At 46.4% G+C, this 15,138-nt stretch overlaps 2 protein-coding genes across 2 annotated transcripts in view; one reads left to right on the top strand and one right to left on the bottom strand.

Annotated features, from left to right (window-relative positions):
• Window positions 1-11,155, top strand: part of SLA2 (Src like adaptor 2) — a 26,813-nt gene extending 15,658 nt beyond the window's left edge. The window contains exons 6-8 of the mRNA XM_003411531.3: window positions 2,549-2,698; window positions 3,465-3,597; window positions 4,034-11,155. Coding sequence (XP_003411579.2) covers window positions 2,549-2,698; window positions 3,465-3,597; window positions 4,034-4,199 — 449 coding nt within the window. The 3' untranslated portion in view covers window positions 4,200-11,155. The remainder of the gene's footprint in view (window positions 1-2,548; window positions 2,699-3,464; window positions 3,598-4,033) is intronic.
• On the bottom strand, window positions 4,979-15,138 carry RAB5IF (RAB5 interacting factor). Its single transcript, XM_003411695.4, has 4 exons — window positions 14,921-15,138; window positions 13,227-13,330; window positions 6,685-6,814; window positions 4,979-5,521 (listed from the first exon to the last, which is right to left on the bottom strand). Exons 1-4 carry the CDS (start codon window positions 15,032-15,034, stop codon window positions 5,480-5,482), a joined length of 390 nt encoding a protein of 129 aa, XP_003411743.1. The 5' UTR covers window positions 15,035-15,138; the 3' UTR covers window positions 4,979-5,479.

Below are 15,138 nucleotides of genomic sequence, written 5' to 3'. Positions count from 1 at the left end.
AAGTCCAAGTTGTACCCAAGACATTGGCAAAAAAAATAAAGGCTCCAGGGAATTGACGGAATACCAATTTAGATGTTTCAACAAACGGATGCAGCACTGGAAGTGTTCACTCGTCTATGCCAAGAAATTTGGAAGACAGCTACCTGGCCAACTGACTGGAAGAGATCCATATTTATGCCTATTCCCAAGAAAGGTGATCCAACTGAATGCAGAAATTATCAAACAATATCATTAATATCACATGCAAGTAAAATTTGGCTGGAGATCATTCAAAAGCGGCTACAGCAGTGCATTGACAGGTAACTGCCAGAAATTCAAGCCAGATTCAGAAGAGGACGTGGAACCAGAGATATCATCGCTGATGTCAGATGGCTCATAGCTGAAAGTAGAGAATACCAGAAAGATGTTTACCTGTGTTTTATTGACAATTCAAAGGCATTCAACTGTATGGATCATAACAAATTATGGATAACATTGCAAAGAATGGGAATTCTAAAACACCTAATTGCACTCATGAGGAACCTGTACATAGATCAAGAGGCATTTCGAGCAGAACAAGGGGACACTGCGTAGTTTAAAGTCAGGAAAGGTGTGCATCAGGGTTGTACCTTTTCACCATTTTTATTCAATCTGAATGCTGAGCACGTAATCTGAGAAGCTGGACTATATGAAGAAGAAAGCGGCATCAGGATTGGAGGAAGACTCATTAACAACCTGTGATGTGCAGATAACCTTCCTTGCTGAAAGTGAAGACGACTTGAGGCATTTACTGGTCAAGATCAAAGACCACAGTTTTCAGTATGGATTACACTGCAAAATAAAGAAAACGAAAATCCTAAAAAAAAATCCTCACAACTGGACCAATAAGCAATATCATGATAAACGGAGAAAAGATTGAGGTTGTCAAGGATTTCATTTTACTTGGATCCTTGGATCCACAATCAACACCCACGGAAGCCGCACTTAAGAAAACAAAAGGCGCCTTGCCTTGGGGAAATCTGCTGCAAAAGACCGCTTTAAAATGTTGACAAGCAAAGATGTTACCTTGAACACTAAGGTGCACCTGACCCAAGCCATCGTGTTTTCAATTGCCTCATATGCATGCGAAAGCTGGACGATAAATAAGGAAGACTGAAGAAGAAGAATTGAGTTGTGGTATTGGGGAGGAATACTGAGTATACCATGGACTGTCAAAAGAACAAACAAACCTGTCTTGGAAGAAGTACAACCAGAACGCTCTTTAGAAGTGAGGATACAGACTTTTCTCACATACTTTGGACATGTTCTCAGGAGGGACCAGTCCCTGGGGAAGGACATATGATTGGTAAAGTGGAGGGTCAGCGAAAAAGAGGAAGACTCTCAATGAGGTGGATTGACACAGTGGCTGCAACAATGGGCTCAAGCATAGGAATGATCATGGGGATGGCGTAGGACCGGGCAGTGTTTTGTTCTGTTGTACATAGGATCGCTGAGTCAGAACTGACTTGCCAGCACCTAACGACAGCAGCAACTGTATATGTACAGTTTAAGGACTAATAATAATAACAACATCCATGTTCCTACTTACCAGCTTAAGAAACAGCATGATAACAATCTCTCTGAAACCCCTTACCTGCTTTGCTGTGTTAATCACTCAGTTGCTTTTCTTCCTTGCTCTGCCACACACACATTCTTCCCCAATATATCATGTAGTCTTGGCTGTCTTTGAACTTCATTTAAATAGAATCACACCGAATGTATATTTTTGTGACTTGCTATTTCTGCTCATTATTTTTAAGATGTATGCTTATGTGTGTAGTGGTTATTTTTATTGCTGTGTAGTATTACTTTCTTTAACTATTTAGAGCATATATGCCGTTTGCAGACTTTGGCTTTTAAACAATGCTTCTATGAACATTCTTGTTGGTGTATTTCTAAGGTGACGTTTCTAGGCCAGAACTGCTGGGTAGTAAAGTATGTGCATGTTCAACTTGACTAGGTAATGCCAAACCAGTCAAACCATTTCCAAAGTGGGTTGTACTAATTTATTCTTCTGCCAGCAGGGTAACAGAGTTCTTATTTCTCTAGGTCCTTGCCAAGGACTGGGAACCCTGGTGGCTTAGTGGTTAAGAGCTACAGCTGCTAACCAAAAGGTCAGCAGTTCAAATCCACCAGGCTCTCCTTGGGAACTCTATGGGGCAGTTCTACTCTGTCCTGTAGAATCACTATAAGTTAGAATCAACTTGATGACAAAAAGGTTTGTTTTGTTTTGTTTTTTTTACCAAGGACCCACTGACACATTTTCATACTCTAAAACTTCTGTCACTGGAAGTCTTTATAACAGCCAGCATTGTGCCAGGGCTTGGCCTGAAGGCTCTGTGTGCATGATCTCATTTCATCCCCACAGGAGACTTATCTATTATGAAGGTGTTGTTATTTATGTCGAGAGAGAAAGTCTTTGTCTTTCCCCTGACCACTTCCTGTGACTGTATCTCTTCATTCTCCCAACCTGGGTGGGGCTGGGTCCCAGCAAGGGCTCAGGGCTACCCCTGAACTCTTTCCTCCTCAGGTTGTTACTCTCTGTCAGTCCGACTCAGCCGCCCCACGTCCTGGGACCGGATCAGACACTACAGGATCCAGCGCCTGGACAATGGCTGGCTGTACATCTCACCACGCTTCACCTTCCCCTCACTCCAGGCCCTGGTGGACCATTACTCTGGTATAGCTTTTCCCTGCCTCCATGGGATGGGATGTGTGGGAGGGCAGACACTTTATACCTGCTGGAAAACACAGGGACAGAGAGAAGACGGTGCAAGTCCCTGTGCCAAGAAACACAGGCTGGGAGCCTGTCTTTAACCCATGCTGTCACAGAAGAACCACGCAGACACCAGCATCTTACCAGACATCCTTTGTGAGCTTCTCCTCCCTCTCTCAGCTTCGGTAATCCCAGACATCTTGTTCTGATTCGAAGCCCCCGGCAGCAGGCACTGTTCTCTCTACAGGAACTGTTGCTGTTGTTGGATTCACTTCTGAGTCTTCTTAGCATCTTCTGGTGCTTCGTTCTGTCACAGGCACTGGAGGATGCCGTCACCAGTGCACGGTGTCAAAGGGGCAGAGAGGGAAGACCACTCCTGGGAGACCTGAACAGTGGTTTTCTGGAGGGTTGTTCCATGCAGTATACACCAACAATACCAGAAGTAGAGATCGAGCATTCCATAGCTTTCTTCCCTAAACACTTTCCTATCCAGAAACTGGGGCTCAAAGAGGCCCATCAACTCACCCAAAATCACACTCAAAATCTAACCCAATATTGACCTTTGACCACATCTCAGCTCCATAAGAACAAGACCTTGGGGCTCAAGTCTTGTCACTAACTTTTGCAACCATGCCCCCAAGTGTGGAAAGCTGTCAGGGTAAGGGTGGAGTATTGGGGATGAAAGCAGGGCTGGAGGCAGCAATGTCAAGACCCCAAGTCTCTTCCTCAGAGCTGGCAGATGACATCTGCTGCCCCCTCAAGGAGCCCTGTGCCCTGGGGAGGGCTGGCCCACTTCCTGGCAAGGCCATACCACCGCCTGTGACTGTGCAGAGGATGCCACTCAACTGGAAAGATCTGGACAGGTGAGAGGGCCCCTGGACCATAAAGGTAGAATAAAGGAGATTTAGGAGGAGCTGCACCTGGGGAACCCATAATGAGTTTGTCACCTTCAGTGACACCTGGGAGTCAGTAAGCACTGGCTGAACTCCTAGAGCCCAGACCAGGCTCAGCAGGTCTGTAGGACATATTGTCAGGAGAGGAGAAAGCAGGTGTGGCTACTAGGTATGCCTGGGTACCAAGGCGGACAGGATGGGAATGAGGCAGGTCAGATGAGGTGGGGTAGGACAGAGCCCCATGTTCCAAGTGGGAAGTCAAGCTGGGATTTGATCTGATAGGGAAAGGGAGCCACTGTTTTTCGGCAGAAGTGACTTGAAAGTAGGTTTTTGAGGACAGTGAATTACGTGTGGTGAGTGTAGGGAGAAGGCTTCACTCAGCTCTTTCCCCTTCCCCTCTCCACAGCTCCCTCTTGTTTTCTGAGACATCTGCCACAGGGGAGGAGTCTCTCCTCAGCGAGGGGCTCCGGGAGGCCCTTAGCTCCTATATCAGCCTGACTGAGGACTTCTCCTTGGATGATGCCAAAACCCAAAGCAGAGGACAAAAGGGGAACCAAGGCTACAGCACCTAGCACCCCACTCTGCTCACCCTGACTGAGCACCCCGGAGGCATGGCTGCACACTGAGGGCGAGGGCTGGAGCACAGCTGTATCCAGGGTCCCTGTGTCCTCATTCCTTTCTCCCTTAGAAGTCAGTTACCTCCTCCCAATGGCATGACCCCACCCCAACTTCTGGTCTCCAGGCTCAGCCCAGGTGAGAGCAGGGCCAGGGCTCCAAAAAGAAAGAGCAAACCTCTCCTGGGGTCTGACCCAGTCAAGTCATGAGTCATTTTGCATTCGGCCATAAGCGTAGCTGGGAGAGCTTGGCCAGGTTCAAGTGATAAGCCACAAAATGAAGTAACAGCTCTATAAGCTGGGACTGTCAGAGAAGGGCCCAGGTAGGGGTATATGAGGACCTCAATGTCCCATCAAGGTCCTCCTCTGAAAATGACTCCCTCAAGCCTAGCTCACCGCTGTGAGGCGGGTCACATCTTTAAGTGCTGGGCAGGGGCCGAGAGCCAGACGTGGCACCTGTGTGCAGGGATCCTGTCACAGGTCCTAGGGCATCTGAAGGTGGTAAACCCTATTTCTCTCCAGAACCCAAGGCCACAGCCAAACCAACTCCAGCCCTTGATGTCCCTGATCCCCGTAGGAAAAGAGATCTGGCTGGAGCTGAGGGAGCAGGGACAGGACGAATAGATGAGGCGGGAATGGTGGAACCACCTCTAGTGTTCCTACTGGGTTCTGGGGCTAGAGGTGTGTGTGGGGGTGGGGTGGGGGGGAGGGAAGCATTACCAAGTATGATCAACAGGTTTTCAATTAAAGATTTGATTTATTTGAGTACCTGAAAACATTCTACAATGGAAACTGTTATTAGATGCTGCTTGTACTTGCTATGGACCACACATACACTGACATACTGTTTTCAGAAGACTTGAAATGCCGCTGATAGCTGAAAGCTGTACACCTGATGGAGAACTGAGGAAGAAAACTTAATGTTTCATCCAGGTGATCCAGAGATGCATCAAAATAAATGACCAGCTCCAACTGGCAAACAGGCGTTCAGTGACAGATATCCAAGGGGAAATGGGTAGCGGTGGACAATTCAGAAACGGTTCCCCAAAAGGTGGATGGTTCTTTAAAAAGTTTCAGGTCCCAACCCTTGCAGAATACACTGATGCCCAACACAATGATTCTCGGTCCAGAAAACATGCGTCTTCTAGGCTCCCCGTGCAGGAGTGCCCCTACATCGTGTTTCTGTGCTGTAACTAAGCGGGTCCTTTAGACAGGGGGCAGGTGAGGGCTGTACACCATCAGTCATAGTGGATGGCTGTGTAAAAGATGATCCAAATGACCTAGAAGGGAGACAAGCAATGTTCACAGGTCACCTGGATCAGTGGTGGCCTTCTTAGGCCAATTCCACAAAACAAGAATGTCATATACGTACACAATAGGCTTCCCAGGGACTATCCAATATATAACCTGCTTAGAGGCCTAAATTATTTCACTGAAATCAAGCTGTAACAGGCCTAGGCCCCCACCCAAACAGCGACCTGAGTCCCAGGGACTGAGTTATAGATATGGAATTTTACAAGTAAAGCAGACAATATTGCTAAAAGGTGTTAGGATTAGCAACAAATGTAAAACCCACAACACCATCAGACTCTGTCATCTCCGTATCAAAGGAGGCAGCGGTTCTCAAACCTGGCTGTCCACTGGAAGCTCCTGGGGGAATTTTTAAAAAAATATATAAATGTCCAAGCCCCACCTTCCACAGAGTCCGATTTTATTGATTACACTAAGATCTGGCTATGTAAGGGTGTTTGTGTTTAATTTGTTAAAATAACTTTATTGGAACATAATTCACATACCGTAGTTTAGCCTCTTAAAGCATGTAATTCCGCAGTATTTAGTGTACTGTACTAATTCCAGAATATTTTCATCACCCTGCACCCATTAACAGTCACTCTCATCCCCCAGCCACTAGCAACCACTAATCTGATTTCCATCTCTACAGATTTACCTATTCCAGACATTTCAGATAAATGAAATCATATCACATCTATGAATGTATCTCACTTCTTCTACTTAGCATGTTTTAGAGATTCGCCCACGTTGTAGCATATATCAGTACTTCACATTCTCTATGGCTGAATAATATTCCATTGTATGGCTATACCATACTTTATCCATTCATCATTTGACAGACATTTGGGCTGATTCCACTTTCTGGATATTGTGACTAATGCTGCTATGGCTACATTTTTAAACGCTCTACAACTGTTTCTAATATGCAGCCAGGGCTGAGAATCAGATGTAAAAGCTAATCATGAGCCAAAGATTCACACATTGCAGGGCAGCTGTACAGCTTATCACAGTATGTTTTCTGGGACAACACAAGAGGCCCTGCCTCAGGGCCTTTTGAAAAATGGTACCCTGCTCACTTGGTTAACTAGATCAGTGGCTGACACTTCATGAAAAGAACAGTACCTGCTACAAAACAATCAGTTACACATACCATGAACAAGGCAAAAGATGTCATAAACCCTTCCTTCGTGAGCTCCCACGTGCCGCCATATTCTTCCTCATCTATCTGGAGGTAGCTGCTGAAGTAGAGGTACAGGACGCCTGCATTGATCAGGCAGAATCTGCAGTGAGGGAGGGAGGGCAAGTGCCAAACACAATCCGTGAGCTCAGAGACTCAGAGCTCCCACCCCCTGCCCAGCTCTATGAGGGCCCTCACTGCATAGATAACTTTTTTATGTGTCTTCCCCTACTGTGCAGGGGCTGACCTGGAAATAAGCTTTGGGCTCAGAAAGACTTCCATTCAAACCTGAACTTTACTTCATGGTCATGAGATCCTGAGCAAGTCTCTTGACATGCGTCTCAGTTTCCTTGTCTGTAAAATGGGATGTCTGAATATTGTTATGGGACAAGTGAAATAATACATGAAAGTTCCTAGGCTCTCAATGGAGGTGCTCACCTGGCTGAGTTAGCAACTTAAAGGAGAAGCAATTCTTTACAGCTGCCCACCAAAAGCGAAAAAAAAAAAAGCACACAATTTCTTAAAGCCTCCCTGACGTAAGACAGAATGGCTGCTGGGTAAGCCGTTCCAAAGCGGACCAATTCCTGATATGGGCCAGCAGGCAGCTCCAGCTGGGGTAGGGTGGAGGTGGCCATGTGGCAACCGTATGTTAAGCTGCTGCTTCACAGCCTAGCTGAGTAAGTAAAACCACGCTAAGGGATCCCCTGCATAATTCCCAACGGAAGAAAATTTCTGCACGTCCGTCGGACTGCACCTGATGGGGTGGTAAACCTGACAGCTCTGCCCTCAGCTCATCATCTATTAGGGGCCAAGAACAGCAATCAGAATAGAATTGAAACCAGCTGTTTGTGAGCACCCCTAAAAGGTCTCTAACGCACATAATGTATTTAGCTGATACAGGAATGAGACTGCACCCTGCTTTACTCAGCTCTTGGCACTGTCGTCATGTAATTTTCATAAAGCAATCAAGACTTTCCTCATGACTGCTCCAGTTAATGCAGCTAAGCTAACGGGGGGCTGTGGGTCTTAGACCACATCCCTTATAAGGCTGAGGTGGAAAAATGCAGAGAGCTGGTTCCTCCAATGGATGGTGTGTGGACTGGTGTAGGGGAGGGCAGTACTGTGAGGCTGAGGAATGTAAATCAGTATGTAAGGGAAGGTTCAGACCCTGAGCAAGGTGGGGACAGATGGCGTGTCTATACTGCAGGAAGTCTAGTTTGTGAATAGCGAGAGTACTGCGTAGGCTTTCTCATGAGTGATAGATAGGAACAGGCTGGGATACTGGCTTAGACTTGTACTCATGTTTCAGGACATGAGAGCAATAAAGTTTGAGGACAGGGGCTGGGCAAGTGGCTGAATCGGGGAGACAAAGGCTTCAAGTCTAAGAGCCTGGGAGTACACACATGGTTTCAATAACAGAAACAGGAAGTCAGGAAGAACAGAAGGTTTTTCTTGGAAGGATTTCCCACAAAATATAGTCATTGGCTTGGTCATGCTGTGGCCACATCCTTATCTTCTATCAGAAATCTTGGGACCAGCTTTAGCTCTGACAGTTTCCTCTTGGGCAGGCTGACTTAGTGGCTCTCGATGGAGACTACTAATGGGAGTGAGAAATGTCATTCTGAGGCTGAGATAGCTGAAGACTGAAGGCTCACCAAGTCTCTGGTTGTAAAGGTGGTTGCTTAGTGAGATGAGGCAAGGGAGCAGGGATGAGAGGAGAGAGAGGGTTGAAGGCAGGATGAACAGCAATCTTGAATCAGAAAGCAATCAGAAAGGAAAGAGAACCAGTTTGGGACCAAAGCTAAGGGATGAAGGGGTGGTTAAATGCCCAGTGCTCAATTCATCAACTAAGTCAGATTTCAGGGGTCTGCTAAACACAGGGCCTGGTATACAGGCCTGAGAACACTGTAACCTCTGCATCACTAGTTTTGGCACTCAGTCTTCATCACTTTACCCCACCTGCTTGTGGTTGCACCAGCTAAACACTAAGTATTGTTAGGTGCTACTGAATCGATTCCAGCTTTTAGCAACCCTATGTACAACAGAAGGAAACACTGCCCAGTTCTGTTCCATCCTCAGAATCATTGTTATACTTGAGCCCACTGTTGCGGCCACTGTGTCAATCCACCTCACTGAGGATATGTCTCTTTTTTGGTGACCCTCTACCAAGCATGATGCCCTTCTCCAGGGACTGGTCCCTCCTGATAGTAAGTCCGAAGTATATAAGACAAAGTTTCGCTATTTTTGCTTCTAATAAGCATTCTGGCTGTACTTCTTTCAAGACAGATTTGTTCCTTCTTCTGGCACTCTATGGTCTATTCAATGTTCTTCAAAAGCATCAATTCTTTGGTCTTCCTTATTCACCGTCTAGCTTTCACATGCATATGAGGCAACTGAAAACACCATGGCTTGGGTCCACCAACAAACTGATTGCCATCCAGTCTATCCCGACTCATAGTGACCCTATAGGACAGAGCAGAACTGCCCCATAGGGTTTCCAATGAGTGGCTGGTGGATTTCAACCGCTGAGCTTTTGGTTAGCAGCCATAGCTCTTAAACGCTGTGCCACCAGGGCTCCTTGGATTAGGTCAGGCACACGTTAGTCCTTAAAGTGACAGCTTTGCTTTTTAACACTTGTGAAGGCTGTAGTCTTTGATCATCAGTAAGTGGTTCAAGTCCTTTTCACTTTCAGCAAGCAAGGCTGTGTCATCCGCCTAACACAGGTTGTTAACAGAGTCTTCCTCTGATCCTGATCCCGTGTTCTTCTTCATACAGTCTAGCTTCTCAGATTATTTGCTCAGCATATAGACTGAGTAAGTACGGTGAAAGGATACAACCCTTACATACACCTTTCTTGACTTTAAACCATGCAGTATCCCCTTGTTCTGTTCGAATGACTGCCTCTTGGTCTACATACAGGTTCCTTATGAGCACGATAAAGCGTTCTGGAATTTCCATTCTTTGCAATGTTATCCATAATTTGTTATGATCCACACAGATGAATGCCTCTGCATAGTCAATAAAACACAGGTAAGCATCTTTCCGGTATTCTCTGCCAAGGGTGAACCTGCTGGTATGCCAAATATCAGCAGCAAAGCTTCCATACATCACAGCAACACGCAAGCCACCACAGTACGACACCCTTGACAGACATGAGGTAGAAGCATTATGTGTGATGTATTTTTTCCCCAACCACAAAACTTGGATCACTTTGTCAGTAACAGTCCTGTCTTGATGAAGAGAAATAGCGGCAGCAATAAACCAACCAAAGTACAACCTGGCCACCTACTTCACATCAAGTGCAGGCCTCAGGACTGGGGGAGAAAAGGGCTGACATTAGGCCCTGCCTTTCAGGGGTTACACAACTAAGTAGAAAGTGAACTCACAGAAACAAAGGCATTTGACTCCAGTGCTGGGTGGTCAAGGGGCAGGTCAGCAAAGGCCTGGAAGGGCTCAAACTGAATCTTAAGGACGGATGTGACGTTAGTTTTATGTCAACTTGGCTAGGCCACGGTGCCCAGTTGTTTGGTCTGGACGTTGCTGTGAAGATACAATCCGCTGACTCTTAAGTAAAGGAGATTGCCCTCTATAATGTGGGTAAAAGCCTTGTAAAATCAGTTGGAGGCCTTAAGAGCAAAAAACCAAGGCTTCTGAGAGGAGAAGGAATTCTGCCCCAGGGCTGTAAAAGATATCCTGTGGAGAGTTTCCCTGATCTACCAATTTCAGACACAAGACTGCCAGGACTTTCAGCCCACAGCCTGACTTGCCAGCCCCCACAATCAAGTGAGCCAATTCCTTAAAATAAATCTTTTCTCTCTCTATATATATTGTTGTTAGTTGACGTCAGGTCAATTTGGCGTCATGGCGACTCCACGTGTGCAGAGTACAACTGCTCCACAGGGTTTTTAAGGCTGCGACTTTTCGGAGGCAGATCACCAAGCCTGTCTCCTGAGGCACCTGTGTGTGGATTCAAACGGCCAATCTTTCAGCTAGTAGTTGAGAGCTGAACTGTCTGTGTCACCGGGGAACTCCCCTTGGTTGCATGAGCGCACTTTATATATTTCCTGTTGGTTCTGTTTCTCTGGAGAACCCTGACAAATACCACAACGGGCATAATTTCTGTATTGTAAATGAGGGAGGGAATTACACAAGCAAATGTGCAGAGGCAGAAATGAATGTGTTGGGTTACAGTTGGCGGAAACAGTGGAAAAGACTGACTCTGAAATGGGTTTTTAAAAACTCTACCCTAAGAGGGTTAGAAACTGGCAAAATTGTCACGAAAGGAGAGAATAGAAGGGCTGACTCACTAGGGGGAGAGTAAGTGGGAGTATGGAGTAAGGTGTATATAAGCTTATATGTGACAGACTGACTTGATTTGTAAACGTTCACTTAAAGCTCAATAAAAATTATTAAAAAAAAAAAAACTCTACCCTAAAAACTTCAGTCAGAATTTTAATAAAATGATGAATCCCTAACAAATACCCTGACTTCAGGGCAAGAAAGCTACATGCCAACAGTCATGTATGACTCTGTTTTCAAGAGTCAATGGGAATTCATTTCAGTTTAAATAAGAATTTTAACAAGCATTCACTAAACACCTATTAATCATGTGCCAAGCTCCATGAGAGAGCCAGAGAAGTAGGAAGGGATGAACAATGCCCCTCTGATAAGGCAAAACTTCAGCAGACAGTAGATCCATTACTCAGTTTTTAAGTGCATTATAAATAAAAAGACCTGAGGACATGACGCTTTACCTTAACAGGACGTAACTGGTAGCCAAACCATAGAGAAACGAAGAGAAGTTGGGGGGTCAGCACGGAAGGTGACTCTCCTCAGCCCAGACCCACCCCTTCTAGTTAAGGCAGGGACTGCGAAGGAGGCGAAGAGAGAAGGAAGAGAGGGACATGTGCAGGGGAAAAGGTGCCAACCAAAGGAAAGAGCTTGTTTGGCGAGACTGGCTCTGGCAGGACAATGTAGGACTGAGCTCCAGAAAACAGGCGGTCATGAGAAAGGGGCACTATGGGCAACCCACTCTGTTATTTACCTCTCTTTATAAAGCTAACCACATAATGATAGCAGTGAAGCATTTACGGAGTGCCCATGATGCACAAGGAGCCTGGGCGGTGTAGTGCTTAGGAGCTCAGCTTCTAACTAAAAGATCAGCAGTTGAAATCCACCAGCTGCTCTTTGGAAATGCTATGGGGTAGTTCTACTCTGTCCTGTGGGGTTGCTATGAGTTGGGATCAACTCAACAGTGCCAGATTTGTTTGTTTTTTTTTGGTATGATGTATGAAGCACTACATTTGGTAATGACTTGTCTCATTAAAATCACGTATCAATCCTGTGAGGAAGGTACTCTTATCACCTCCACTTTAATGACGAAGAGACTGAGGCTCAAAAAGTTGAGCCCAAAATTACGTAGTTTGAAAGTGGCAAAGCTGGAACTTAAATATGGAGCATTCTATGAAGCTAAAAAAAAAAAAAAAAAAAGTGTGTTTGGGCTGCTTAACTCACCAGCCACAGTGGAAAGGATACTGGACTAGCTTTAGTCCTTGCTTTATCATTCCCAGGCTGGATGACTTCAGATAAATCCCTTAAGAATCCCACAAAGGCCTTGGGTAGATAGGAAACATCCTCTTGCCCTTAGGGTGTCCTCTCCCTTCCTCTGGCATTCTCCTACTATTAACATTTCCAATCAGCTGTCTGCCTTTTCTTTCATAGAAAGCTCAAACAGGGTAACTGATATTCTGAAAACATATCTATATACCTACCAGGAGACCTCTGTGAACCCCAGGCCCTATGCTCCATCGCCATCAACCAGTCCTCACTAAGAGTCCACTTTTTACAAGGTTAGGCAGTGTACAAACTCTTAATAGTTTCCTTATATACTGGTTGCCTTGCTCTGTATCACAAGTCAAAAAACTTTTCTAGTTAGGAGAGGAGTCTTTTGGGTTACCATATGTGTTTGAAATATATTTTACCCTTGACATGTCATCAGCCCTAAAAACAATCCATGTGGCCTTCCATGAGAAAGGGTGAGTTTGTATACCCTTTGTGAAAATAGAGAAGGCCACAGGCCTGCCTATCCATTTCCATGAGAACTTGTGCACGACCCCTAGTTAAGACAATCCTCACACATCTTTTTAACTAAATCTGGTGGGCACATGGACTCTCTTTCACTGAGCCAGACCAGGGGCTGGTGTCAACGGTGCTCACTGGCCACAGGATCACAGAACTTGGTGGCCTCTCGTGTGAGGTCACTTTGAATTTGTGACTGCATGGACTGGCCCAGCCTTCAGGAAGGTAACCTGCTTGACCTGATATGGTCCCAGGCCTGATACACTGAAGAGTGCCGCACCAGACCAGGAGTACCATCATGGGGTCACCCTTTGCTTTAGTCATTTCATAAAAAAAAAATCCTCCAAAGTAGCAACAGGTGTTTTCCATGAGAGGAAAACAAAACTTCTCTTTGAAAAGAAATGATATCACAGACAAACAAGAAACTCAAGACTTACCCTGCTATTCCCAAGAAACCTCGCAATGGCAACACTCCCCAAATAACACCCAGGAGCACAGCGATGATCTGCCGGAACCAGTAGATCACATCTAAAAATTCATCCTGTAGAAAAGACGGATAAGGCCATTTAATGGACCAGCGTTCGTTACCTCGAGTGGGTGCTATAGGAGAGCCTCTTTTAACAAGTAGGGAACAGGGAACTTTTCCCCAAAAGCAACAGATGTGGCTCTTAACTAATCACTCGCTAACATCAGGACTCTACCTCTAAAATGGAATCACAGAAGTCTTGAGTTATAAGGTAGGAAAAAAAATCAAGGAAATAGATAAAAGTTTGTCACTGTATATTTCCCTTAAACTCCTGCCATGCATCACCTCTTATTTATGTTAGAATATGATAGAAAACAACGTATCTAGTCATCTTAAGCAATGACTTCCAAGTCCTATGTTCTAAATTAAAATTTTAGAGAAATCATTTATCTTTTTTAGAAGATGCATAAGTGACATCACTTGTGACACAGTGGCTGTGACAGTAATCATGCTACAGACCACAGATAACTCTTCTCTAAGGAGGGAGACCTAGACAGGCTGTCCCCAAGCAGAAGGACTGACTGTAAACACACTCAGCACCATCTTCCTGCTCACTGAATTTTGAGTAAGTCACCGAGGAGAAAGGTTAGAAAGAAAAGTGCTGGAGACAGGGACCACCATATCTAAATTTCATAGACCAAGGAAGATTCTGATTTTTGACCTGCCCTAGATTTCTAGATTGCAGAAACCAGTCCTTAAACAAGGAAAGAAATGACACAGCATATCAGAAAGGGACTGCAGGTTTTGCAAGAGTTGGCAGGGGTGGGGCAGGGCTGGGGGCAGGACAAGGGCACCTTCAGGAAGTGGCTCCCATCCCCCGTTACAGCAACTCCAGGAAGGGAAATGGACTTCAGTAGTCCAGAAAAACATGGGAAAGGGGGGCGAACAACGTTCCTGGTTTCCGCCTGAATTCAGGCTGTTTCTGATGGTCCCTTCCCGATCACAGTCCCAGAACAAGGGAGCACCCACAGGCGAAGCTCCCACCATTCTTCACATTTGGTGGTGTTTCTCCCTCACATACACTTTGACTCCTAAGGTAGTCTTGGTCTCCCCTCGCAACATCTCTTAGGGAATTTGGTCTTCCTCATTCAACAGTAAGGCTACAGAAGCTCGCCATGTGTGACCCTCATTATGTCCTAAACGTTTCAATGCAACATTATATCCCCCCGCAAGAGAGCTAGAGAATAGGATAACACATGGAGAGTACACGGCACACAGAAAATACTCAGTAGGTGTCTCTACCGTTACTGTCATTGCTAAAAACTACGTGATGTCGCAAAAAACAATTTAAGATCTTACTGCATAACAGGCGGAGGTAGAACAGAATTCAGCTCGCTCACTCTCCGTTCAGGCACACGTCCTCTGTCCCGTTCTCGCGGCTCCCCGCGTGACCCAGGGAACCTCTCCCTTAAAGGCCACTCCGCAGTGAGCCCCGAGCCCGGCTGTCAGGTCCGTGCCCGCCAAGTCCTGCCCGACTCCCTTGGGGCCACCCGCCAGTCCCCCAACACTCGGTCGCGCCCGGGCAGAAGCAGGCCCTGGCCCGTCCATCCGTCCCCCAGTCCAGCCGGCTCCTCGAACCTGCGCCCTCGCCATGCCCCACCGCACCTTGTCCTCCCAGGCCGCGTCGCTCCGCAGCACCTTGCTCCAGACAGAGACTTTGAGGGCCCCGTTGGCTAGCTGCGGCTGAGGCGGCTCCTCCTTCCGCCGCCCACCGCTCATTCTCCCACCGCGCCGCCCGTGTCGGGCCTGGGGCGCGCGGGCCGAGCCAAATGGAGTCGGGGTCCGGGGTCGCGGGTCACGGCGCGCGCAGCGGCAGCGGCGAG

Source organism: Loxodonta africana, chromosome 24 (assembly GCF_030014295.1).
Source record: "Loxodonta africana isolate mLoxAfr1 chromosome 24, mLoxAfr1.hap2, whole genome shotgun sequence".
NCBI classification, from domain to species: Eukaryota; Metazoa; Chordata; class Mammalia; order Proboscidea; family Elephantidae; genus Loxodonta; species Loxodonta africana.
Note: the sequence above shows the minus strand (reverse complement) of the source record. Positions and strands in the feature narration are given on the sequence as shown.

Coding starts and splice junctions, on each gene's coding strand:
- RAB5IF (XM_003411695.4), bottom strand. CDS start 15,034: ATGAGCGGTGGGCGGCGGAAGGAGGAGCCGCCTCAGCCGCAGCTAGCC. Junction 13,331..14,920: donor ACGCGGCCTGGGAGGACAAG/GTGCGGTGGGGC, acceptor TCTTTTCTACAG/GATGAATTTTTAGATGTGAT. Junction 6,815..13,226: donor GGTTTCTTGGGAATAGCAGG/GTAAGTCTTGAG, acceptor CCCTCACTGCAG/ATTCTGCCTGATCAATGCAG.